The sequence below is a fragment of the Gossypium raimondii genome, chromosome 9, assembly GCF_025698545.1.
Source record: "Gossypium raimondii isolate GPD5lz chromosome 9, ASM2569854v1, whole genome shotgun sequence".
In the NCBI taxonomy this organism is placed as follows: domain Eukaryota; kingdom Viridiplantae; phylum Streptophyta; class Magnoliopsida; order Malvales; family Malvaceae; genus Gossypium; species Gossypium raimondii.
This window is the reverse complement of record NC_068573.1, coordinates 46,294,090-46,317,132: the sequence shown is the minus strand read 5'-3', so window position 1 is coordinate 46,317,132 and position 23,043 is coordinate 46,294,090. Positions and strand designations below refer to the sequence as shown.

General features: G+C 31.8%; 3 protein-coding genes across 6 annotated transcripts; all 3 read right to left on the bottom strand.

Annotated features, from left to right (window-relative positions):
* Positions 1 to 6,358: 6,358 nt before the first annotated feature.
* LOC105800367 (2-hydroxy-palmitic acid dioxygenase MPO1) lies at positions 6,359 to 8,837 on the bottom strand. 2 transcript variants are annotated; one of them, XM_052620390.1, is made up of 4 exons: positions 8,402 to 8,837; positions 6,930 to 6,992; positions 6,764 to 6,835; positions 6,359 to 6,643 (listed from the first exon to the last, which is right to left on the bottom strand). In XM_052620390.1, the coding sequence occupies exons 1-4, from the start codon at positions 8,756 to 8,758 to the stop codon at positions 6,572 to 6,574; spliced, it is 564 nt and encodes a 187-aa protein (XP_052476350.1). In that variant the 5' UTR covers positions 8,759 to 8,837; the 3' UTR covers positions 6,359 to 6,571. The 2 variants fall into 2 exon arrangements, with proteins under 2 accessions (XP_052476350.1, XP_012486909.1); XM_012631455.2 differs by having other exon boundaries at positions 6,359 to 6,688; positions 8,402 to 8,832.
* Positions 8,838 to 10,797: 1,960 nt separating this feature from the next.
* Positions 10,798 to 15,614, bottom strand: LOC105800363 (E3 ubiquitin-protein ligase PRT1). Of its 2 annotated transcripts, none has more exons than XM_012631450.2 (7): positions 15,326 to 15,614; positions 14,146 to 14,174; positions 13,889 to 14,068; positions 12,853 to 13,242; positions 12,583 to 12,759; positions 11,949 to 12,073; positions 10,798 to 11,397 (listed from the first exon to the last, which is right to left on the bottom strand). In XM_012631450.2, the coding sequence occupies exons 1-7, from the start codon at positions 15,472 to 15,474 to the stop codon at positions 10,951 to 10,953; spliced, it is 1,497 nt and encodes a 498-aa protein (XP_012486904.1). In that variant the 5' UTR covers positions 15,475 to 15,614; the 3' UTR covers positions 10,798 to 10,950. The 2 variants fall into 2 exon arrangements, with proteins under 2 accessions (XP_012486904.1, XP_012486905.1); XM_012631451.2 differs by having other exon boundaries at positions 14,146 to 14,233; positions 15,326 to 15,513.
* A 4,840-nt stretch (positions 15,615 to 20,454) lies between these two features.
* On the bottom strand, positions 20,455 to 22,701 carry LOC105800362 (malate dehydrogenase, cytoplasmic). 2 transcript variants are annotated; one of them, XM_052620721.1, is made up of 7 exons: positions 22,588 to 22,701; positions 21,842 to 22,000; positions 21,589 to 21,764; positions 21,229 to 21,506; positions 21,022 to 21,157; positions 20,837 to 20,948; positions 20,455 to 20,746 (listed from the first exon to the last, which is right to left on the bottom strand). In XM_052620721.1, the coding sequence occupies exons 2-7, from the start codon at positions 21,972 to 21,974 to the stop codon at positions 20,646 to 20,648; spliced, it is 936 nt and encodes a 311-aa protein (XP_052476681.1). In that variant the 5' UTR covers positions 21,975 to 22,000; positions 22,588 to 22,701; the 3' UTR covers positions 20,455 to 20,645. The 2 variants fall into 2 exon arrangements, with proteins under 2 accessions (XP_052476681.1, XP_012486903.1); XM_012631449.2 differs by lacking the exon at positions 22,588 to 22,701 and adding an exon at positions 22,131 to 22,429.
* Positions 22,702 to 23,043: the final 342 nt, after the last annotated feature.

Genomic DNA, 23,043 nt, shown 5'->3' with positions numbered 1-23,043 from the left:
TTAGGGAATCAACAAGGGAGGAATTATGGAGGTGAATGTGATAGTGTCGAAAAATGAGAGCTAGAGGTGATAAGTGAGCAAGGAAGCTAAGGATGCAAAGGACAATGTGGAGGCTAGAATTTTGGAGAGTCAATCCCCCTCTTCATCGTGTCAATAGGTATATATGTATAAGGGAGGTCCTGTGCTTGGTAGTGGTAACATGGCGGTCTTGTTATTAGATCATTATTGTGGAATGCACGGGAAGGATGTCTATAATAAGACATATTCTGTCATTCATTTTGAGTTGTGGTGGCTTAAAGAATCACATTTTCAATAAAAGGGTGGATGTCCTGAGGGACTAGTGGCCGAGATCCTTCCAAAATGAATAGTTGGATGCTCGAAAGAATCCATTCGGGGAAAACCAGAGGTTTATGATCAACCAGGATCCATTTCAGGAAAATGGGAGGTTAGTCGGAATCAAGCCTTTCATGCTACTGGTCTCCTGGTGACTAGCCAGTTAGTGGTGAGCAAAAGGGTGTTCGTGGGTGCTCCACAGGCGGCTTACAATGCCGTGTGGCTTAGGCCAAAGGAGGTATATCAATATTGTTATTATTAGTATTGTAACTTTTGACTTTTATTGTAATTATTTGAATTATACAATCTATAATCATAATTATAATTATCATTCTTCTGGATAAAATTACCCTGTACATTGTATAAGTAAATAAATAAAATTACAATAAGACCAAAAAGACGGTAAAAGTACCATAGAGGTCTTTGCACTAAGAATCATATTGCATTTTGCCCCCTGTATAAAAAAAGGATTAAATTTATCCTTATACGTTAGATCAAAGAGCAAATTTGTCTTTCTATTAAAAATTTCATCAAATTCTATTGTTAAAAATTAGTCGTTATACATCAAAATGAGGAACACGTGGCATGCCATGTGAAACTATTTGGTTATTTTTATCAGCCATGTCAAGTTTTAATAGTAAAATATAGATGAAAATTTTAATAGAAATAATCAATTTACTCTTTGATCTAATATATAATGACTAATTTATCTTTTTTAAATAAATAGAGTTGAATACAATTAAACTTTTAATACAAAAATTTTCATAAAGTAACTAAAAAACCCCGAGTAATGTAAAAAAAAGTGCATTTTGTCCTTTAATTTTGGGTGTCGATTACGGTGTGATTTTTGGATTTTAAAATAAATCTAAAACATTTATTTTATGAACTTCAAACTTGAGATAACATGTTATCATACTATACGTTAAATTGCTTGAGCAATGAACCATGCAGAGAAACTTTAATGACATATTTTTTCCATTGATTTTTTTCTTGCTTGAAAATTGAATAAAAATTCAAAATTATGTATAGATATTGCTTTATTATTTTCTTTTTCTTTCTAATTTTTTTGGCATTTAAAATAATTTTTGCAAGGCTCAATCACGTGTTAGTGGTCTTTTGGAGGTCACCCTCACAATCTTCACGCAAATGTTTAAGGAATTGAACCAACAAAGTTTATTTTTATTAATAGTATAATTAATTATTATATGATTAATAGTATAAATCATTCGGTTACGTTCATAATTAGGTAAATGCAAATGCACATATTGTCATTACACTTGTAGGAAACGACTCAATTGGATCATTGAATGTAAAATTAATTATAATTCATTTGATTAAATTTGTATAACTAATGATTGTATGATTAATAATAGAGGTAACAATCGAGCGGGTTTGAGTAGGTTCAATCTGGGATATTTGAATTAAGTTCAAGTTATTTTAAATTCGACATTTGATGTAAAAAAATTAACCATAAATAATTAGAGAGTAAATAAAAAATTAATATTTTTAGAACTAAATCAGCCATCAAACCACCAAAATCACTAATTCTTAATTAGTTTGAGCTAATTAAATAAATAATTAAAAATGATAAAAATAATATAATAATTTAATTAATTCATATCAATTAACCCAGACGTGTGATATGGTAAAAAACAATTAAAATCAGTGAAGCAATAATGGTCGTTCCCTCTCTTTCACGGGATTCTGTCCCCATCCCAAGTCCAAAATCTTTCCTTCACGCGCTACTTTCAACTTTTTTTCTTTTCTTTTCGTTCATAATTATTAAAAAAATTTCAAAAGCCCAAAGCCCCAAAATTATGACAACGAGGACTCCTAATTCCCACACACTCCACGCCCTTTTTGTGGAGCGCGTGCAACTCACACCCATAAGTTGATAGGTCAAACATTTGTACAAAAAAATTAAATTAATGAAAACGAAACAAATATTGGAATCAATTTAATAATTTAATTTAAAATTTTTATTTTAAATAATAATTTAACGTGCCACATCAGTTTAACGTTACATATTTAATGGTAATTAATTATTCAGTGACTAAAATATTACAACACGATAACGTAAGTGACTAAAACGTAATATCTCAAACATAAGTGACTAAAATGTAATATGAGGAAATAAAAGTGACCATAAATGTAGTTTACCTAAATAAAATAGATATAACATTCTAAAAAATTGTATTTGTATAATATTTAAAGGATGAGCAAAATGCAAGTTCATATTTTTTTTTTATCTTTATTGTTTTGATATATGAAGAGGGAATGTAAATAGAGTAGTTATATTATAAGTTCATTAAATAATAATGTTATTTTATTTTTAAAATAAAAATAGGGTTCAATCATTTTTTAGGACTTGAACTTGACAATTATTCTCATATTAGGGTTTGAACTTTTTTGGGGTTCAAGTTAGACTCTAAACTTGGCAATCGTTTCCACACTGAGGCCTAATTTTTTTTTTGTTCAAGTTAGACACTGAACTTAATAATTATTCCCACATTGAGGCTTGAACTTTTTTTCATCCAAATTAATCATTGATATTTCCTTGAAAATCCTAAAGTTCATACCTCAATGTGGGAACAATCGTCAAGCTTAGGCCTTAACATGGGAACAATTACCAATATCAGAAACTAACTTGGACAAAAAAAAGTTAAAGCCTTAATGTGAGAACAATTGCTAGTTCAGGTCCTAATATGAGAATAATTGTCAAATTTAAGACCTAACTTGAATCAATAAAAAGTTCAAGTCCCAATGTAAAAATAATTATAATTCAAGGCCCAAATAATAATTTAACCCTAAATAATATGTAATTTTTAACATGTTTTAACCACTAAATTAGTTGTAATTATTTTTTAGTTTATAATTTAAACATTAAATTAATGATATTTTATCATATTTACTAACAAAGAAATATGAAACTAAAAACTACATGAGCGAATCATATGTGTTATACTTCTAACATCCATAATAACAAAAGTGTTGGTAACAATTCCTAAATCTCGTGTGATAGCCTGATGGTTAAAGGTGTTTACTGCCTTAAGTGTAGCTTGAGTTTAAGTCACGCTAACCAATCTCAGAGGGTCCAAAGCGACAGCAAAATTAACAAAAGAATCGAACATCTAACAAATTGGAGAGGATGTCAACAAATTTATCACTAAAATAATTGCAAAAGCAAGATTACTTACATAAACAAAGACTAAAACTTGTACAGGACAAGACAAAAAGCTTCCGCCATTTTTTATAAGAAAATGGGAAGATTTGTCAATCGATGGGAAATAACACAAAACACATTAAACTTAAAGATTAGACGGGTCAAAATAGATTTGTGAAATAATTTATTATTCTAAAATACCCTCAAAACAAAAATAAATTAATAAGACAACAAAGAGTCGCTATTTAAGTATCTACGACCAATGCACTTTTCAAGAGAAAATGTTGGTGATCAGTGTAGGTTCGATGGTGATAAGTATTGATGTTTGTCCATTACAACCCATGAAGATACCAATAATATTCACAAAATAGACATGCAAACTAAAGTGAAGTGAATAAAAGAAAAAAAAAGGAGAAAATTGTTGGAAGGGAGAAAATGAATAAAGGAGAAGAAACATATTTAAATCTCTTTTATATCTCATATTACAAAATTTTCATAAAAGTTACAATATTTTATTGACAAATGATAATAAAGCAGCAAAATGCAAATAAGTTAGACTAAATAATATTGTTGTCTTCAAAATAATCAAATTTAATTTTAGGTCAAATCCTATAATTAGGCCCTGTACTTTGAATAAGTTATCGATTTAGTACCTATATTTTAATTTAGTCATTTTCAATCCATGTACTTTTAGAATTTTAAAATTTAGTCCAAACTAAATGGATACTATTAGATTCATTAAGTTAAGTTTTATTATTTTCAAAATTTGACGTGTCAAACATATTATCGTGTAATGCCATGTCGGATTGTCATCTTCACATATTACTAAAAAAATTTAATAGATTTAACGAATGTAGTTTATATTAAAACTAAAATTTTGAAATTCAAAAAATATAACAACTAAAAATGATTCGGTCGAAAACCATGGACTAAATTTTCAAAATCGACAAAATACAAAGACAAAAGTTGATGAAATTAAAATATAAGTGCTAAATCTGCAAAATAGAAATTGACATTAAATTTGAAACAGGGGCGCACGTGAAGACGCCAAGTTTTTGCTTTGTTTTGAAGCTTTTCACTAATCCCAATTGACTTATAAATATAATATAATAGAACTGCAATTAAAGAAACATCATTTCCCTAAACCTTGTCAATTGTCTTAATAATAATAATAATGGGTTTTTACTTTAAGAAATTAATTATCTCAATTGAAAATTTATATCCATCACCATCATGCACTAAAAGCAAAGGAATCATTAGTTGAACCCAGTTGGGGGGAGAGTGAAAAAACATGATTGAATATGACAATTAGGGTTCCTTGGGTTAAAGCTGGAGTGCAAGTGGATCAAGTTTCTTATATTCTCCTACCTGACTTGATCATATACACAAACCACTTCTCCAGTACTTGCGAATTTCTAAAATATCATAAAATAAGTATAATGTAAATTATTTAGAAATAAATACAGGGTTATCATATTTAAAAGGTTTAATTGTATTTATCATTCCTTTTGATTTATTAATTTTACAACCTAATCCATCTTTCCCCATTTTGTTAACCACCAAACCAAACTTTAATTTTAAATGGTTGAATTTATTAATCTAATAAATAAAATAAAAAATGTTTTTCCATGTGTTGGATTTGGTCGTATGTTAATTTCTCACCGTGTCCTTATAAACAAGCACCGACAATAATCCCAATAGCAATTACATAATGTTCAAGAAATTAGAGTAGAGTAGCCATAACTGCAGGTCAATTATGCTAGTAGACCCTGTACTTTGGATAAGTCATGGATTTAGTATTTGTATTTTAATTTAGTTATTTTTAATCCCTGTATTTTTAGAATCTTTAAATTTTAGTCCTAACCAAACGGCAATTATTAAATTCATCAAGTTAAGTTTTATTGTTTTTAAAATTTGATGCGTCAAACATATTATCAAATGTGTAATGCCATGTCAGCTTGTCATATCCGCATATTATTTACAGAAAGTCCAGTCAATAGATTTAACTTTCTTCGTTTACATAAGACTAAAATTTTGAAATCCGAAAAAAAAATATATAATGACTAAGAATGATCCTGTTAGAGAACATGAACTAAATCTCTAACTCTACACATAATACATGACTATAGTAATTTTTAACCTAAAGTATTTAACTGCTACTGTTTTGTCAGGTTAAATTGTCAAAATTTGAGAAATACAAAGACTAAAATTGATCAAATTAAAGTGCGCATATTAAATCCACAACTTATGCAAAGTACATGCCTAATAGCAAACATTTGACCTAAATTGTATCTAGAGATATTTATTAATCAAATTTACCCACTTTGAATCAGATTTGAGTTTATATTTCCGATCTAGTTTGGACAATTTACTATTTAGAAATAATAATAAAAATATAAAATAAGATTATATTTATATACTTTTATAGTTAAATTTAAATAAATTTTTTTGAATTGAGTTCGGGCTTAGACTTGAACATTTTAAAATAAAATCAATTTGAACTAACACCCACTTTTTAAAATCAAACCCATTTCACCTAACCTAACTCAACCTACTTGCATCAAAGCAAAATGTTGTATAAATTTGATCGAATTTGGGTTTACGATCCAGAGTGTAAAACCTCCCTATTATGATTGAAGTTGATATATATTTGGGGTCACGTAAGTACTAATTAAAAAAAATTTAAGAAATTGGATTGAAAATTGAACTCATTGGATCTTCCATTTTTTCAAGATCCATAAATTATTTATGATACTGTCATCATCTGTATTAGAATAGGACACTCACACACACACACTCGACGTGAAAGAAAAAAGTTAATGTCTATCCAAATGACTCAGAACACAAACTCAGTCTAGAATGGATATTTAAAATTACCTACATAAATGCATTATAATTATATACTACATCTCTGGTCCTACTCCAGACACCAAAATATTGTTCAATTCATAGCAATGCTTTCACGGATAATTAAAATCCATGCAATGTTGCCTTACAACACTTATACCACAACAGTACATTATACTTAAACCTAAATTTACTCGTTACCAAACATACAGCTTACAACAATGTAACCTAAGAAACCTTTTTCTGTTTCTTGTCCTGCCACTCCTCGATTTCGGCTTTGATCTTTGCATTTACGCGCATCTGAAAACCAGGATATGGTTCGTATCCGAATAATGATTGAAGAACCTGTACCAAATCAAAAGCTCAAATCTCACTGTTTATAACTTTGCATGAAGGAACATGAAAGGTACTTCGCCCTACCTCGAGCAAAACAAAGAAAGGAGCCATTAGTAAAGCTTGAACAAGATTGTCCAACAGCGCGGGTGCTCGTTTCTATGACGAATATAAGCAAGTGGTTTTAAAAGAGTCGAGAAAAGATGATTAAAGCAAAAAAAAAAAAAATTGTACAGGTTACAACATTGCTCACCTCAAAAATTCCATGGCCAAGAAACTGTCCTGTCCAACAAAGCAATTGAGATACCAGCACAACCTGAACAGAAAAGTATGGAGTTACGATTTGAAATGAAAGGAAAACCATGTTTGGCAAAAGTGGATAACCGAATGTACATAACTGAAAACATAAAAGGTTAAAATTATGTTTGCAATCCGAGAAGCAATATAGACAAGTTCTTCAACATAACAAGTAACTATTCCTTTTGTACGAAAAGTTACTCTTCGATTAGCTGTTTTGATTTGAGTATAATCCATGTTTTCTTCGCCTTCCACCACCACCCACAACCAATCCATCCCTCGATGAAGCATTTCTAATTCTTCAACTCGATTTCTCTTCTTTCAGCTTCTCCAAATTTTGTTAAACGCTTCATTTCCCACTCAAAGTCTCCACTTTCCTTTCTTTGCTATTTCCATTTAAGCAAAACCTGAGTGTGATTCACTTGTGCACAAGCAGATTTTGCAGGCCTCGAGCCATGTGCTTCCAATATTTTTTGTGAATAAAGATTTGAGGTGAAAATTTTTTTTGTTATTTTTATCATGGGGGAGGGCTAAGAAAAGGAAAGGGGTGGAATTTTGTTTTGTAGGTTGTTTGGCTAGCCAGAAAGTGAAGCAAAATGCAAGAAAATTTGGGTTCCTTAATTATAAGTTTGTAGCAGGCACAGACTCAGAAGAATGAATAAGCCCTTAAGAAACCAAAGTGAGAACAGAAACTTCACCTAAAACGTTTTCTATTGAAGATAATGGGCTTATTTTGGTTGATCAATAGCGTTGAAAATTTGGGGTTTGATCGGGTTTCTGTTAACAGTGCAATGAGGTTGGGGTTGTAGCTTCAATAGTTGGGTATCAACATGACATTAACAGCACCATGGAAATGCTCTTACGTTTCTCCAATGAGAGAAACAAAGCTGCATTCAAGCTAAACAAAGCCTCAATATTTTAGGTTAATGGGGATTTTGGTGACTATAACAAATGTGCCAACCGGTTTACTATTAACGAGAATTTCACCAAGGAAGTCATTAAACAATAAATCAAAATCGTAGAGTCGATGGCTGAACTTAAAGGAACTCATCGGTGAACTCATTCTGCGATAAAGAAATAGGGAGCTCGAGAGCATTGAGGTTTGGAATTGGCCCGAAACATGCTGATTTTGTTGGAAACTAAGGGACATATACCTCGGTGAGTGAAGTGAGGGGTTTCAAAGAGCAGGTTAGCTCAAGGTGCAGACTCATTCGAGAGAAATCTTCGAAGTGTCGTACTCAACAGTTCGGTAATGTCTCTCTCTAATTTCCATAAGAAAAGGTTTCCGACAAGTACAAAGATTCCAACACGGAACTTAATATGCAAAACCCAAGAAATCAATCTACCACAATGACAATTCATTCAGAAAATTCCAATCATTGAATCAAACCAAGGCTGATACTTTACAACAAAAGAACAAAAATTTACCTTCCAGGCCAGAGAATAGCCAAGTTTTGCAGCGATGAAACTAGCTCCAACCCAGCAAGCTAAGCACAGCAAAGCGGCCAAAGACCCAGCTTTCTTATCCAAAACTACATAAAACAAGCCTAGGAAAATAGAAAAAGCAGATCCATAATTGAGAACCAAAGCATAATTAAATCCAGAAGGAAAAATCCCAGATTGAGAAAGATCACAGAAAGCTGGGGTGAAGTAGGAAAGTATAAGAGATGTGAAAAATATCGGCCAGACAAATAAAGTATGTATCAAAATGTTAATTGGGTTACTGTGATATGCCCCATAAAACGCAAAATGGTTCTCAAGATCCAACAATCGTGGCTTTCCCATCTGGAAAAGAGTTATTTTCTGTTTGTTTTTATTTTCTCGGGAAAAAATCAAGAGTGTGAAATAGAAGAAACCGGTTTTTGTTTTGGTAGGGTTAAATTTGAAGTGGGTTTTAGACGGGTAAACTACCGAAATAGTCACTTTTATTTACTTCAGGTTACATTTTAGTCACTTATGTTTGAAATGTTATGTTTTAGTTACTTACGCTATCGTTTTGTTATGAAATAGTCACTGAGTTGTTAACGGCTGTTAATGGTGTAACCGCAATCTGACGTAGCCCGTTATTTCATCATATCAAATTAAAATTTTAGATTAAATTATACAACTAGTCCCTATACTTTTATTTTTTTGAACAATTTAAATTTCTCTTTTTATTTATTTTTTCTCCTTTATTTTTCTCTCTTCTAATACTCTTCATTGCAGAATATTGTGTCTAAATGTTAAAAGGTTAAAATTAAAATTTTAACCCCATCATCCTCACCATCTTCAGACAAATTTTCAGTTTTGGGGGTGTTGAGATATGTACTCATTTTTTTCTACAGTTGAATGAATCATGTTAAAATTTAACAGATTTTAAATTTAATTGGTGTACTAGACCCCATGTTTTGGGGCTAAAGAAAATTTAGAGTGAAATTAATAATTACACACAACAAAAATTCTTAAGTTAATCTTGAACAGTAATAAAAACTCAAAGTTGAAATAAGAGAAATAAGTAAGCAAGCAATAACATGAATCTAGATTAAATGCTAAGACTACAAAAACTATAAAATCTACGCTGGGAAAGCTAAGCATCTGGTAAGATCAAATTAATGTTTTATATGACACTAATTTGATGAATAAAGATGAGATAACACAAGATTCAAACAAGAAAAAGAATGAAAAAAAAAAGTTGTAAGTAACATATCCTTACATGCCCAACTAAGGAAAACCCTACAAAAATTTCTAAGAAACTAAAAGGAAAAACGAGGGATTATGAGGTGAGAAGACATGAATTGTAAGATTCAAAGGAAAAAAAAAGGAATAAAGGGGGAAGAGGACGAAAAAAAGAGGAAAATCAAATAGCTTTATTAAATTTTCTTACTTTGAATAAAATAAAAATTATTTTGCAGTGATGAATTGACATTTGATTAAAATTTTAATTTTAACATTTAACCTCCAACTTTTAGACACATATTATGTAGTGAAGAATATGAGAAGAGAAAAAATCAAAGGAGTAAAGAGTAAAGAAATAAAAGAAAAAAATTTAAATTGTTTTAAAAATAAAAATATAGGGATTAGTTGTGTGATTTGATCTAAAATTTTAGTCTGATATGATGAAATAATGGGTCATATCAGATTGCCGCTACACCATTAATAGTCGTTAACAATTCAGTGACTATTTTGTAACAAAAACGATAACGTAAATGACTAAAATGTAACATTTCAAACATAAGTGACTAAAATGTAATTTGAAGCAAACAAAGGTGACTATTTTGAAATTACCCCATTAGACGCCTAGGAATTAACGACGTTTGTTTTGGAAATCACGCGGTAACATTTGCGTGCAACTTACAGATAAAAAAATAAATAATAACTTATTTGTCCGGCAGGTTCGCCTTTGTGTTAGTAACAAAAAGTTGCAACCAATTGAGCTAGCAAGGCAATTATTTTGTTTGTTGAAAAAAATAATATATGAAGCTTTTCTTAGATGGTAATATTTTAACTTTTGGATTTAAAAAAACGATAATATTTTAATCTTAGCACCTCAAAAATATTAATGATTTAAACTTTATTTTTTAACACCTTAATTAAATGAAAAATATTGTATTTTTAAAGATTAATGTATAATGCTATCCAATTCGTTTTCCTTCCATGTGTGTTGCATTCGAAAAATGGTATTGGGTATTGAATTTATATCAATAATTATAATTAAATAATTAAATCGTCAGCAATAAATTTAGTTTAAATCCGATGATATGGGACTTCAAAATTATAAAAATAAACCTTGAATACCAATATGAAAAAGTGATATAGATAAAAGTAAAATCATGCTTTTCAAAGTATTGAAGTATAAAATCTAAGCAATAATTTTATCACCATTACGGATTATGAATTACACAACTGTTTTTTCTGTGGTTAGGAAAAAAAGGAAGGGGGGGGGGGAAGAAATTATAAATACATAAATTCCAGCCCTAAACTTTTTTTATGCATACTCTCTAAGAGTAATTGCATGAATTAACAGGATTAAACCCTTGATTTATCGTATCTGATGAAATATTATCATTTGGATCATCAGAGTCATCCTCTTGATCCAATGACACATCAACTGATAAAATCAGAGAAGGAGAAACATCTTCAGGGTCTTGAGAACCATCACCTTCATCTTGTTGAACACTGGCTGACAACATAGGCATATGTGAAGCATCATCGGTATGTCCAGGTGCATCTGAGATATCATCATCGGATTGTTCCGAGGTCAGCCTGGATATAAATTCACTTAGGCTTAAAGGCTGTTCAATTTCTAATTGATGCTCGGGTTTATGCTGCTGATTAAATCGACCAGGGATCTTAGCCGGAGCTTTGTAGCATGATTCGCATAGGTCAAAACCTATTTTCTCCACGCAGTCTTTGCATCTGTATCTCTCCCCTATTATTGGAGTCATCTGCAACAAATTGTAAGAAATTGGCATATTCATTAAACGTGTCTGCCAACAACAGGACATAACAGTGTGCGATTACAAATCGAAGCATCACCCACCATCCACTTTGTGGTGGCATCGAAAATGACAGAAGAAATTTCTCCAACCGCGGGATATAAAACAAACAAACAAGGACTTAACCTAAAAGAGCTTTAGCTTTAAATTGGTGAGCATGATAGGAATATAAATGCTAATAAAACCATAGGCTATGATAATAATAACCATTTCTAGATCTCAACCTGTAATTACAATATCAAGCATGTAAGTAGAGGGAGAAAGGGGACATAGGGATTTTCTTTTCCTTTCTCAAAAATCAGTTATAGTATGTTTCGCATACTCTAGTAGTATGATGAAATAAATTTCTAACAAAAGGTTATTATTATTATTTTTACTTTTTTTGGTGCAAAAGCCAAAAAGAGATGCTGTAGTTATCATATCAATAATGAACTAAATAAAAGGAATACAATATTGGAAAGCCTATTACGCTAATTTAGTACTAATTACTGAAAACTTACCCCACAATAATCACAGCCCACTCCGATATGAACTTTTGGCCCATTGCCAAGAAACCATGATGAGTAGAAATCCATGGACATTGATGCTGCTGACCGCTTTGCATCTCGTTGAGCTTGTATTGAACCTGAGCCCAAGTTTAATGGCAGAAATGAGTTAAATTGAAAACAAGGTGGTAAAACTTAATTAATCAAAATGATCTATGAAGCTCAAGCCTGTGGGGAGTGTCACCAACAGAGGAAGTACTTTAAAACACACATAGTTGTCTTGTCAGGTTAACAATGCATGAAACAGAAGACAATTTTTTTTTTCATCAAGAAAGATTCAATTAAAGCATAAGAGTATTTTGAGTGTCTGCAGATGCATAAGCATTTGAGGGGAGAGAGAAAGCCAAGAACAACCCAAGCAGCTTCAGGTGTTAATTAAATATTTAGCTTTTCCACCCCATTTTCTTATAATTATTTAGCTCTTGATAAAGTCCCCAAAAGAAACCAAGAGAAAAGAATATAGGGTTTAAATTCTATCTTTTCACAGGACATGAAAGCAAAGTGAAAATGATCCAAATAGCCTAATTCAATTGATGGTCAAAATAAATGAGATAAACATCATCAATGATTCTGAGAGTAAGATGCTCACAACTGTGTTCTTTGAGTAAAGTCCTCTGTCTTTCTGTATATTCTTCAGGAAAGTGCTCCTCCAAGAATTGCTCCAGAATTAAACAAACACTAGGAAATCCATTTGGTTGCAAGCTTTTACAGACTTGACACCTAAGGTTTTCATCTTTTGGAATAAGAAAACAAGATTCACAATATACTGCAACAAAGAAGAAACTAAAGTAAATGATCAACAACAATATCCTCTAACCCTTTGGCTTTTGGGACAACAGATAAAATGAATATATACTACCATGGCCACAATTGAGAACAACTGGTCGCAAAAGCAGCCTCTTGCATGCAGCACAGAGTAAATCGGCAATAGAAACCTTTTGATCTTTATGCTCAAACTCATTTTGGATCCAACTCTTTCCTTCGTTGGGTTCATTTCTAGAAACTTCAGGGTCCTTTGAAGATGTCGTTGGTTTATTTGCTATACCATTTTCATCCTGCATGGTCATTTTTAGTGAATCTCTGGATGAGGAAGATTCCTGATCCTTAGAACAACTTTCTGAATGAATGTCCATTTCAAGATGAGGCTGGTTTTGGTTATTCCCGAAAATATCTGAATTCTCACAAGGCATTGGTTCAACTAAATTTTTATCAAATTGAAGTGAGAATCGGCCAGCTTCATTCTCTTCTTCTGCACAAGGAAACAAGAAAAGGACATAAAAAAAAATAAAGAAAACACAAAGCATCATCATTTTCCAACGTGGGGAAGTTTCTTTCTTGGGGGGAGGGGGGGTTCAAATGAGCAAGCACCAAAGTAATTAATGAAACTGATCACAACATCTGTGAAGAAAAGTTTTCCCATCTTATAATAATAAAAATCTTTAGTCAGCATGCTAATATCTTCTCCCTGGTTTTTGGTAGCAAAGTCATTCTAATATGTGAATTTCTTTATCACAAATCTTTCAGTGGAACTCAGCAACACGATTAAAAGTTTTTCTTCCAAGCATCTTACAGATTTCCTCAGATCTTACTGGAGCATATTAGTATTATGCAACTAGTTCATAATTCGCATAATTGAAAGCATAAGTATCTTTGGTATTCTAAAGCAAAGTTGGATTTCACCAGTGTTAATATTTACCATTAGTAGAAGAGATCAATTTCATAAGAAAACTAAACACTTCTCCACCATCTGAGAATTAAGAACTTCAATAAAATTTTCAGAAGAGTTGGGTCATTGACTAAAAGATGATAGAAACAAACCTTTTTCCGCCAAACTTATAATTTGTTAACAGATTTTTGAGAATTTAAAGAAAATGAGAAAGAAGAAACAACGGTACCTTGGACTTGCCTTTCCCTTCTCTTATAGGCTATAGGATACAACTTCAGAAGCAAAAAGTGCAGCAATTGGCAGACACTTGGGAAATGATTGAATGGGCACCGACAAATGGGGCAATTTGACTGATAAACATGATTCATTGCATTATAGACACACCAGAAGCATGACATGTGGCCACAGGCTGCAAATATGGAAAGTAAAGGTGGCTTACAGGTAAAATTACTTATCAGAAGTTAGTCGAGCATTTTGCCTTCTTACCTAATACAACAGGCTTGTAAAGGAGTTCCCTGGAACACAAAAGGAAATCACCTTGAGAAGGTATCCAAGGAAATAGAGCTCCAACAAACTAATAACCACAAAGTACACACAAATTGTAAGAAGTCATATACCATATAGGATTTGTGACTAAACTATTAACCTAAGTTACTAGATGTGAGCGTCAGACAAAATATGTTAAAAATTTTCTAAGATTTTTCATTTATTTGGAGGGTCCTAGAAGGGTCATATCCCATACTCATGTCCAAATATTCGTCAGACACAGATGTCAGATACGGTACTTTGAGAAAAATGAAGAACCAGAACAATGTAGCTATTAACTTCGGATCACTGATGGGTATTATGATTCTTATTTGCTCATAAACTACCCAAAAACTTGACTTGAAAAGAATTGACAAGCATAATGCGAATTATGATTTATATATGTTGGTATTACAAGAAATAAAGGAACAGAGTAATGAAGCAAACAAGTTCCCATAGAAAAGGACATTATCCACATTTTTGTCAAATTTCACAAGTTCCCGGATAGGCACACTTTCTGCAAATGATTACAAATAAGCCATTAGACAACCATAAGGTTGCTACAGTTAGAAGACAGCCAGATGTGGAATATTGGTTTTGACAAGCTTATCGTTATACTGAGATTCATCGCTTAAAAGAAAGCTCCAGTTTTCAACCTTCAAAGAATTCACAACATGCTTAAACCAATAAATAAAGCTGAGATTAAAGTTAGAGGCACCAAAAACCCGCTAAGATTGAGCTTTATTTAAGTTCTTTTTCTTCTAAAACTTATCTAACAAAAAGAGGGACAAAACAACTTAATACATAGCACAGTCAATGTTTCGAACCTCGATAACTTAATAGCTCCAATTCCTACTTTCTAAACCTAAATTCAACATATAATCAGATATATATAACCCTAGAGTTTGCAGTTATAAATATAATTCCTAAAATTCTAAAATTTACAATTAAACTATCCTTCGAATAAGATTATTCTCAGAGATCACATAATTTGATGATAAACTCGAAACAATCATGCTAAATAAATCGTCAATATATAAATACATACACATGAAGAAGAGAAAAGAAAATCAATAATATAAGCTGTAATTAAAGGAAATGAAAATGAAAAGGAGGAGGAGGGAATGGAAAAGGAACTTACAAGCAAACGCAACATTGGAACTCGTTTGGAAATTCCTCAGGTGGAAGGTTAGCATCAAGTCTTTCTTTTTCATCTTCAACATGTTCTTCATTCTCTGTTTCTGTTAGGGTTTCATCGATATTAACATTGATTTTCTCCTCTTTTTCCATTTTTTTTTTCTGAAAAGGAAAGAAAGATGAAAGGAAAGAAGAAGGCCAACAAGTTGGTGGAAGAGAAGACGCCTTTTGCGTTTCTGAGCTCTGCCCTACTTGGACCTACCTATTTTCACACTCTGCTTCCACAGATTTTTTTTTTTAATGTTTTTTTCCCTGTTTATGTATTATACTATGAAAATGAAATTAAAAAAATGTGTTATCCATGGAGAAAATGTTAAGACCGTGAAAATTAGATGTGCAAACTAGCCCAAAGTTTAGATTTTGGTAACTTATTAAAAAAGAAGAAGGAGAATTTCATTTAAATATTAAATTATTCGAAAATTATTTTTTAAGTCATTAGATTATTAGGTTAAAAAGTTTGACTAGTAAGTTTTAAGTGACGATTTGATGATTGGTACGGTAGATTAATACCCATCGATATACTTTGGATCCAAGTCGATCTAACATTCAACACGGAGGATTGGATAAAAAAGTTGTTTGATTTTAGTTCATAAATTTGTGATCCTCGATGTTGTTTCATGAAAAAAAAACCCGAACTGTACAAGAGAAGAAAAGATTTAGATTGGAGCAAGCAGTGAGAACAAAGGTCATATAATAGCGATTTTAACAGTATGATAACTTAAATGAAAACATTTGAATAGTTCGGTAACCATTTTGTAACTTTTTAAAATTGTGTGACTAAAATATAAATTTACTAATAATTTAGTGACAGTGTAATTTACTAAAATTAGATAGAAATAAAATGTTTAATTTCATCATACCTCCCTAAACTATAAATCAAAATTTTAAATTAATCTTTCAATTTCAAAATATTTTAAATGAATTCTCAAACTAGAAATGTTGATGAATTGAATTAAATTTACATTTGACTGTAGGTGGATGCCCAGCCACCCAATTCACCTGTTTTATTACTTAAAGATAATAAAAAATATTTAAATTTAATTATAAAAATATAATATTATTTTTATATATTAAACAGTAAATGAGCCTACGCTGGTTTGGTATTGAAAATTTTAACTTCTAAGTCTAGCCTAGAGCAAACTGAGTAGCTGCTGCACCTCTGTCTCAAACTAAAGTATTGTTCCAATAAAGTATTTTCATTAATTTTCTCAACCTATGAAGAGATTTGTCGGTTTGCTTTGTTTGCTACTAGTAAAGATTACGTATTTAAAATATTAAATTAATTTGTGATATAATTTAATTAATAATCTTATTTATATACACTATATTGATAAAAGAAAATAATTTATATAAAAATATTTATTAATTATTATTAGTGTAATGATAAAAATTTGTTTATATATTGAATATGTGTTCAATCATTAATGTATATGATAATTTTATTTATATTTAATTTAAATTTATATAAAATAATAAAAGCAAAATGTCATCAAACAATAATAATAATTGTTTAATAGGAAGGGTAAATTAATCTTTTCTAATTAAATTGTTAGTCAATTAACTCGTGACACTAATTTAGTTAAAAATTTAAATAATAATATAGATGTAATATAAATATAATATGAGTTTTTTTTTTTACAATGAAGGGAAGATTGAGTAGTGGAAATTTAAACTATGAATATAATTTCATCCAAAACCTTAAATTAAGAAAAAGTTTTCTCTTAAACTAGTGATTTGGTTGACTATATGAAATAATTAAACTATAACATACATACATGTATCAAAATATTAAAATTTACATTGAGCATCCTTTGGGCTGTAAATATGTGGGTCAGATAGAGGTGAATACGAGCAAAACTAAACTCAGGAGATGGAATATGATTCTCAATTTGGGGCAAAGCTAATAGATAAGAAAATAGGTAACCAAATCTCACATGCGTTTACTCATGTGATGGGCTATATGAGTCTCAACTTGGGGCAAAGCCGATAGATATGGAGAAAAAGAGTATAGTCCGTGAGAAGACAATTGATCACAATATGATTAACACCAAAGATTAAGTGACGCTTATGGCATGGAACTGCCGTGACATGAGAATCCCCCATCAGTTGGGTAATCTGTAAAGCTTTTTGTTTTGGAAGAAACATCTAAAGAGCACGAACATGAGTCATTACCAGGATCATTCATGCATGCGAAGTTACTAAGCCTTTCACGTGCCTACGTGTTGTGGACTCTGGTGTTTGCTTTGTGAACAAAATGAACTACGTACTGGACTAGGATGCTCCCTGGATGCTAGAAAATTTTGGGGATGAGAAGTAAACTTTTATTACCAAAGTGAGACCCTTCATTGACTTTACTGGTAATTACATGCACAACTTTTATTGTGCACAACGTCTAGCTGTTTGAGACTTCAAATAGCTTGTCCTAGTGATTAGCGAACGGGTCAGTTGATCTGAAACTTTAATGTTGAATCCAGCACTGCGCAGTATGGACAACTAATGGGCCATGGAGCTATTTTGCGGGACCACGATGGAGGTCTCTTAGTAGCTAGGTGCCAGTCTAACAGGGGTAGTGTGGTTATGGAGATCATACTTATAGAGGCCATGGCTATGCTTTTTGGGGCATTCAATGGGCAATTGGAAATGAGGTCGGGACAGATTGATTACTAATTAACCTCAATAATTGAAAACAAAATCAAATCTCTCCAATTACATATTATCAAAATCCAACATATAACAGCTAACAACTTGAAATTTAATTTAATTTATAAACTAACGTTTACCATGTTTGAAATCGATATTACTTATGAGAGCTCATAGCGTTATTCAAATAATATTAAAAACTTTAAAATATTTTATATTAATATTTATAATTAATTTTTTAATTATTGAATAAATACTAACTCCGAATAAAATCATATTGAGAAAAACATAACATGCCATACTAACTAAAAAAATAAAATGAAGTGGATAAAACCCTTATATATCTTTATCTATCCTTTAACAAAAATTTCATACATTACATGTACCAGCGTAACACATCAAAGGAAAGTGTAAAATGAGAAGGAAAAAAAGGGGAATATTTGAGAACGAGGACAATGGAAGCAGCTTGTAGTGGTGGTGAAATGTGATGCTTCCTTTTGAGCTTACTAGTTGGATTCAGGATTCGGTCCACTAGGCACCTCGTGAGCAGCACCTTTGAACCGTCGATCTCTAGGACTGCCTTCGGCGGCGGCGATCGTCGGTGCCTGAAACGGATGCGAATTCGAGGCCGGTTTTTGAGCTGACGTTGGGGAAGAAGAAGAAGAAGAAGAAGAAGAAGAAGAAGATGATGATGATGATGATGAGAAAAGTTGGTCGTAACAGGAAGAGGGACAGGCTGGCGGCGGCCGGCTAGCAAAGACCGGCGAAACGAGGAGGAGAAGAAGGATGAAGAGGAGGGTAAAGTGTGTGTTCGTTGAGTTGCTTTGCGGAGTGAAAGTTTTGTTAGAAGCAGCCGCCATGGAATTGTTATGAAAAAGAAACAGAAAGCAGCCCCCGCCCAGTAATGGAGAAGGGATGGTAATCCATGAATGAATGAAGAAGAGGTGCAGGCGGACCACTGAGTCTGGTCTTTAGTTTATGGTACGCAAAAGAGAACAAGAAATAAAACAAGATGTATTAATGGTGGAAGGTGGGAAAAGTTGAAAAGACAAATTTTTTATGCATTCCAGGAAGCTTATATAAATATTGATGGTTTAATTGCATGATATGTTGCAAACTATTATCAAAATTTTAAATTGATATTTAAATTTTAAAATATTTTAATTAAATCCTCAAAATATCAATATTATATTAATCAAATTCATCCCTGAGCTTAACTATCAAATATTTTAAGAGTTAATTTTCAACATATTAAATTTAAATTGTCCATACAATTATTTATGCACGTGTTTTTTCAACTTTATGCACGCGTTTATATATACTATTTGAAACAAGTGTTATCAATGTATTTTGACAAATTTGATTTCACATTTAATCTCACAAACTAAATGATTAGTGTATAAAAAATTTAATTGATATGATATTAATATTTTAATGATTTTAAAATTTAAATCAGAGAATAAATGGTGGAATTAATCTAAATATCGAGTCTAACAAAAGTTTATGAGTTTTCACCATTAATGCTTATCTATTAGTTTAATATGGTAGGGTCTAAAGAAAATTTGAAGGATTGAAAATTGGAAAGATTGATGAAATTTTGTGTATTTAACTTAACAAAAGAATATAAATCAACAAAAGTCTACTATTCATGTTGATTCATCGAACTCTTTCTTTATTTACATCCCTAGCCAAAAGCTTCAACTTGGCACTTTTAGTAAATGTGTTAATAAGAGATAAAACAACATTTAGTTCTTAAATTTAATAATTTTTCTCGACTTCGTCTTTTACTTTTTCACATTAGTCTTAGAACTTGTTAATTTTTCCAGTTTGATCTTCGAACTTAGATTTCATTCAAGAGTGATAACATGGCACTTTAAGATTGTGTCACATAATCACCTATCTTTTAAAAATTATATAAAATAAAAAATAAAAAATTACAAATTATAAAGAAAAAAATATATATATATTTTAAAAAATTGGGTGATGATGTGGAATCATATGTAACTAAATAAAATTCAAGTTCATGGATTAAACTAGAAAAATTGTCAAGTTTCGAGATTAATATAAAAAAAATTTAAGTATCAAAATGAAAAACTATCAAATTCAAGAATTAAAAGTTACTTTATACATTAAACTAACCGACTAAATGAAAAGAGTCTATCCTAAAAATGGTCAAACCAATTAGACCGATTTAATTAGATAAATTATTAAAAATAGAACAAAACAAAATAATCTAACTGAGCTGACTGATGGATTCAACCAGTTTAATCAGTTAACAGGTCAACTGCCACTATGACCAATTCTTGATACACAAGTTTAACTAGGCTAGAATTATTTATTACCATAATTGTGTCAATTGTTATTATAGAATATATATAATTTCATCTTTCAATACTTAAAAAATTATCGTATTTGACACATTGGTATCCAATATTTATTTCGGAATCCTCAATTAACGTAGTATTGACGTGAATGAGAAATTTTGCAAATTTATGTATAAAGACAGATGTTCACTGCAAATAAACACAAAGTTAGAACAAAATGCCTTATCTCCCTTATTATTATTATGATAATGATTTTCATGAGTTCATTAGTTACTGATTAGTCTCCAACTATTCATTCACTTAATCATCAATCAGGCAAGAATAGGCAAGTGTTTTCTCCTCCATCAGCTCTTTCGCCGTTGCATCCATTTTTTCCCTCGACAATTCATCTATCTTGAGCCCTGCCATTTGCAATGAAATATTCTCAAATAAGCAAATCATTGCCTCAAGTATGCATCAATTTTGGCATGGTCGAAGCGAATGCAACTTACCATTAACAATTGACCATTGTCCTTTCTCACATGTAACTGGGAAGGAGTAAATGATGCCAGGCTGAATTCCATATGACCCATCAGAGTACACTCCCATGGACACCCATGTTCCCTGAACAAATGAACCCAAAGTAAACAATGGAGTTGTCAATACAGCAAGCAATGTAAAAATAAAGATTAACCACCTTGGGTGTTCCAATAACCCAATCACGTATATGATCACAAGCAGCACTTGCAGCTGACAATGCACTCGATAGCTTGCGAGCTTTGATAATGGTGGCCCCTCTCTGCTGCACCGTGGTAATGAACTCGGTGTTCAACCTAGGAAGAGTTATTAGAATGATTGGAAACTTATTAAAAAGCATCAAGATAGACTAGGGGTTTCTTGTTACCAATTATCATTTGCTATGGCATCTCTAACAGATTCCTCTCCATTTGTGGTTTTGACAGTTGCATGATTAATGTCTGGATATTGAGTCGACGAGTGATTTCCCCATATGATAGCATTCCTCACATCGCTAACATGAACGTTTAGCTTCTCAGAGATTTGGCCTAATGCTCTGTTATGATCGAGACGAGTAAGGCAAGTGATGTTTTTCTCCGGAATTGAAGGTGCAAATTCTTTCAAGATAAGTGCGTTGGTGTTGGCTGGATTGGCAACCACTAGCACCTGGATGATAAGAACTGGTACTAATATATCTGATGTCAAATTTCATGACAATTTGTATTGGTAATTAGACTGGTTTTCTCACCTTGCAGTCAGGGGCAGCATGCTGTTCCAAGGCCGAAGCTTGAGCTTTATAAATCGATACGTTCTTGGACATCACATCCTTCCTTTCCATACCTTCTTTCCGTGGGAATCCGCCAACCATGACAGCTATATTGACGCCCTGACAGGCTTCGACAACATCGGTCGTCGCAACAACATCTTTTTCGAAACAACATGACGAGAAATCATAAGAAATTTTCAACCAAGAAAATGGGAGTCATGAGACGTATATATACCTTTGAGCAGAGGAAAGGCTGCATCAATCAGTTCCATTTTGACTCCATTCAAGGCCTCAGCTGCGGGTTCGATATCAAGCATGTGAATAATTACAGGCTGATCAGGGCCTAACATGACCCCCCTAGCAATCATGGGAAGAAGAGCATAGCCAATTTGTCCTGTTGAAGAAAATCAAACTTTTGAAACTACATAAGCATAAATGAAACTGTTTATGATTTATGTGCACAATTTGTCATATTTGATAAAGGAAAAAAGATGATGAAAAGACAAGAATTGCTTCAAGCTTGCCTGCAGCGCCGGTAACGAGTACCGTCACAGGCTCTTTTTCTATGATCAATAGACCACACATGTGCTTGATTATCTTCCAGAACAAAGTTACAGAAAATAGAACTACCAAGATTTTCTGAAGCAAAATAATATACTCCTGTTCCATGCTTTCCCAAATCAAACGATGATATAAAGGCCTCTGTTGAATTCATGACTATATATACATATGTATGTATATGATATCATTGGTGTAAGAATCCTCAGAGATGATCACAATGAGGAAATCAGATGCTAAAAGGAAGTGTGCAAGGAATGAAAGAAAAAACCATCAAGAGCTCTCTACTATAAAGAAAAGAATCTAGCTTCCATATGATTGTCAAGAAAATGGGTGAAGGACAAAGAACATAAATAAAACAGTATATGGAAGCTTGCTTTCATTAACAACTAAACGTGCAATGATGGGTTTTCCTATACTTACAGGCCAATTGAAATACAGAAAGTTTTCTTCACGGGAACCAATCAGCTTTGCTAAGGAAGAAGAACAGTACGTACGGACAGCACTGGTAACTAAAAGTGTTAATATGTATTTGCCCCTCAATTTATCCAAAAATATCTAATTGGTACTTGAACTTTTATTCAATCACCTATCATACCTCTACACTAACTCTATTAATTTGTGTTGACATGATATTGGTAATTAATCTAGTGATAATATGTGGCAGCTTTTCGGAATACGATGTGATAAGCATAAATTAAAAAAAGAATAAAAAGAATAAGACAAATTTTATTTAGGTACATTCTTAATGTGAAAACAATTATAACTTTTTTATTAATTTATATATTTTAAAGTTTTTTTTATATTTTCCATGTAGCATATTGATAACTATCATGTGTCACTAATAGATTAATTATCAATTTCACATTAGCAAAAATG

What these genes read in the sequence shown, in the direction of transcription:
- LOC105800362 (XM_012631449.2), bottom strand. Translation starts at nt 22,275, where the DNA reads ATGGAACAGGAGTATATTATTTTGCTTCAGAAAATCTTGGTAGTTCTA. An exon ending in AGCCTTTCCTCTGCTCAAAG is followed by an intron (nt 21,765 to 21,841) that starts GTATATATACGT and finishes GTTTCGAAAAAG; the next exon opens with ATGTTGTTGCGACGACCGAT. An exon ending in ACAATGGTCAATTGTTAATG is followed by an intron (nt 20,747 to 20,836) that starts GTAAGTTGCATT and finishes TGCAAATGGCAG; the next exon opens with GGCTCAAGATAGATGAATTG.
- LOC105800363 (XM_012631450.2), bottom strand. Translation starts at nt 15,474, where the DNA reads ATGGAAAAAGAGGAGAAAATCAATGTTAATATCGATGAAACCCTAACA. An exon ending in AAGGGAAAGGCAAGTCCAAG is followed by an intron (nt 13,243 to 13,888) that starts GTACCGTTGTTT and finishes TTCCTTGTGCAG; the next exon opens with AAGAAGAGAATGAAGCTGGC. An exon ending in TGGGCTGTGATTATTGTGGG is followed by an intron (nt 11,398 to 11,948) that starts GTAAGTTTTCAG and finishes AATTTGTTGCAG; the next exon opens with ATGACTCCAATAATAGGGGA.
- LOC105800367 (XM_012631455.2), bottom strand. Translation starts at nt 8,758, where the DNA reads ATGGGAAAGCCACGATTGTTGGATCTTGAGAACCATTTTGCGTTTTAT. An exon ending in TTGGCCATGGAATTTTTGAG is followed by an intron (nt 6,836 to 6,929) that starts GTGAGCAATGTT and finishes TATTCGTCATAG; the next exon opens with AAACGAGCACCCGCGCTGTT. An exon ending in CTTTCTTTGTTTTGCTCGAG is followed by an intron (nt 6,689 to 6,763) that starts GTAGGGCGAAGT and finishes GATTTGGTACAG; the next exon opens with GTTCTTCAATCATTATTCGG.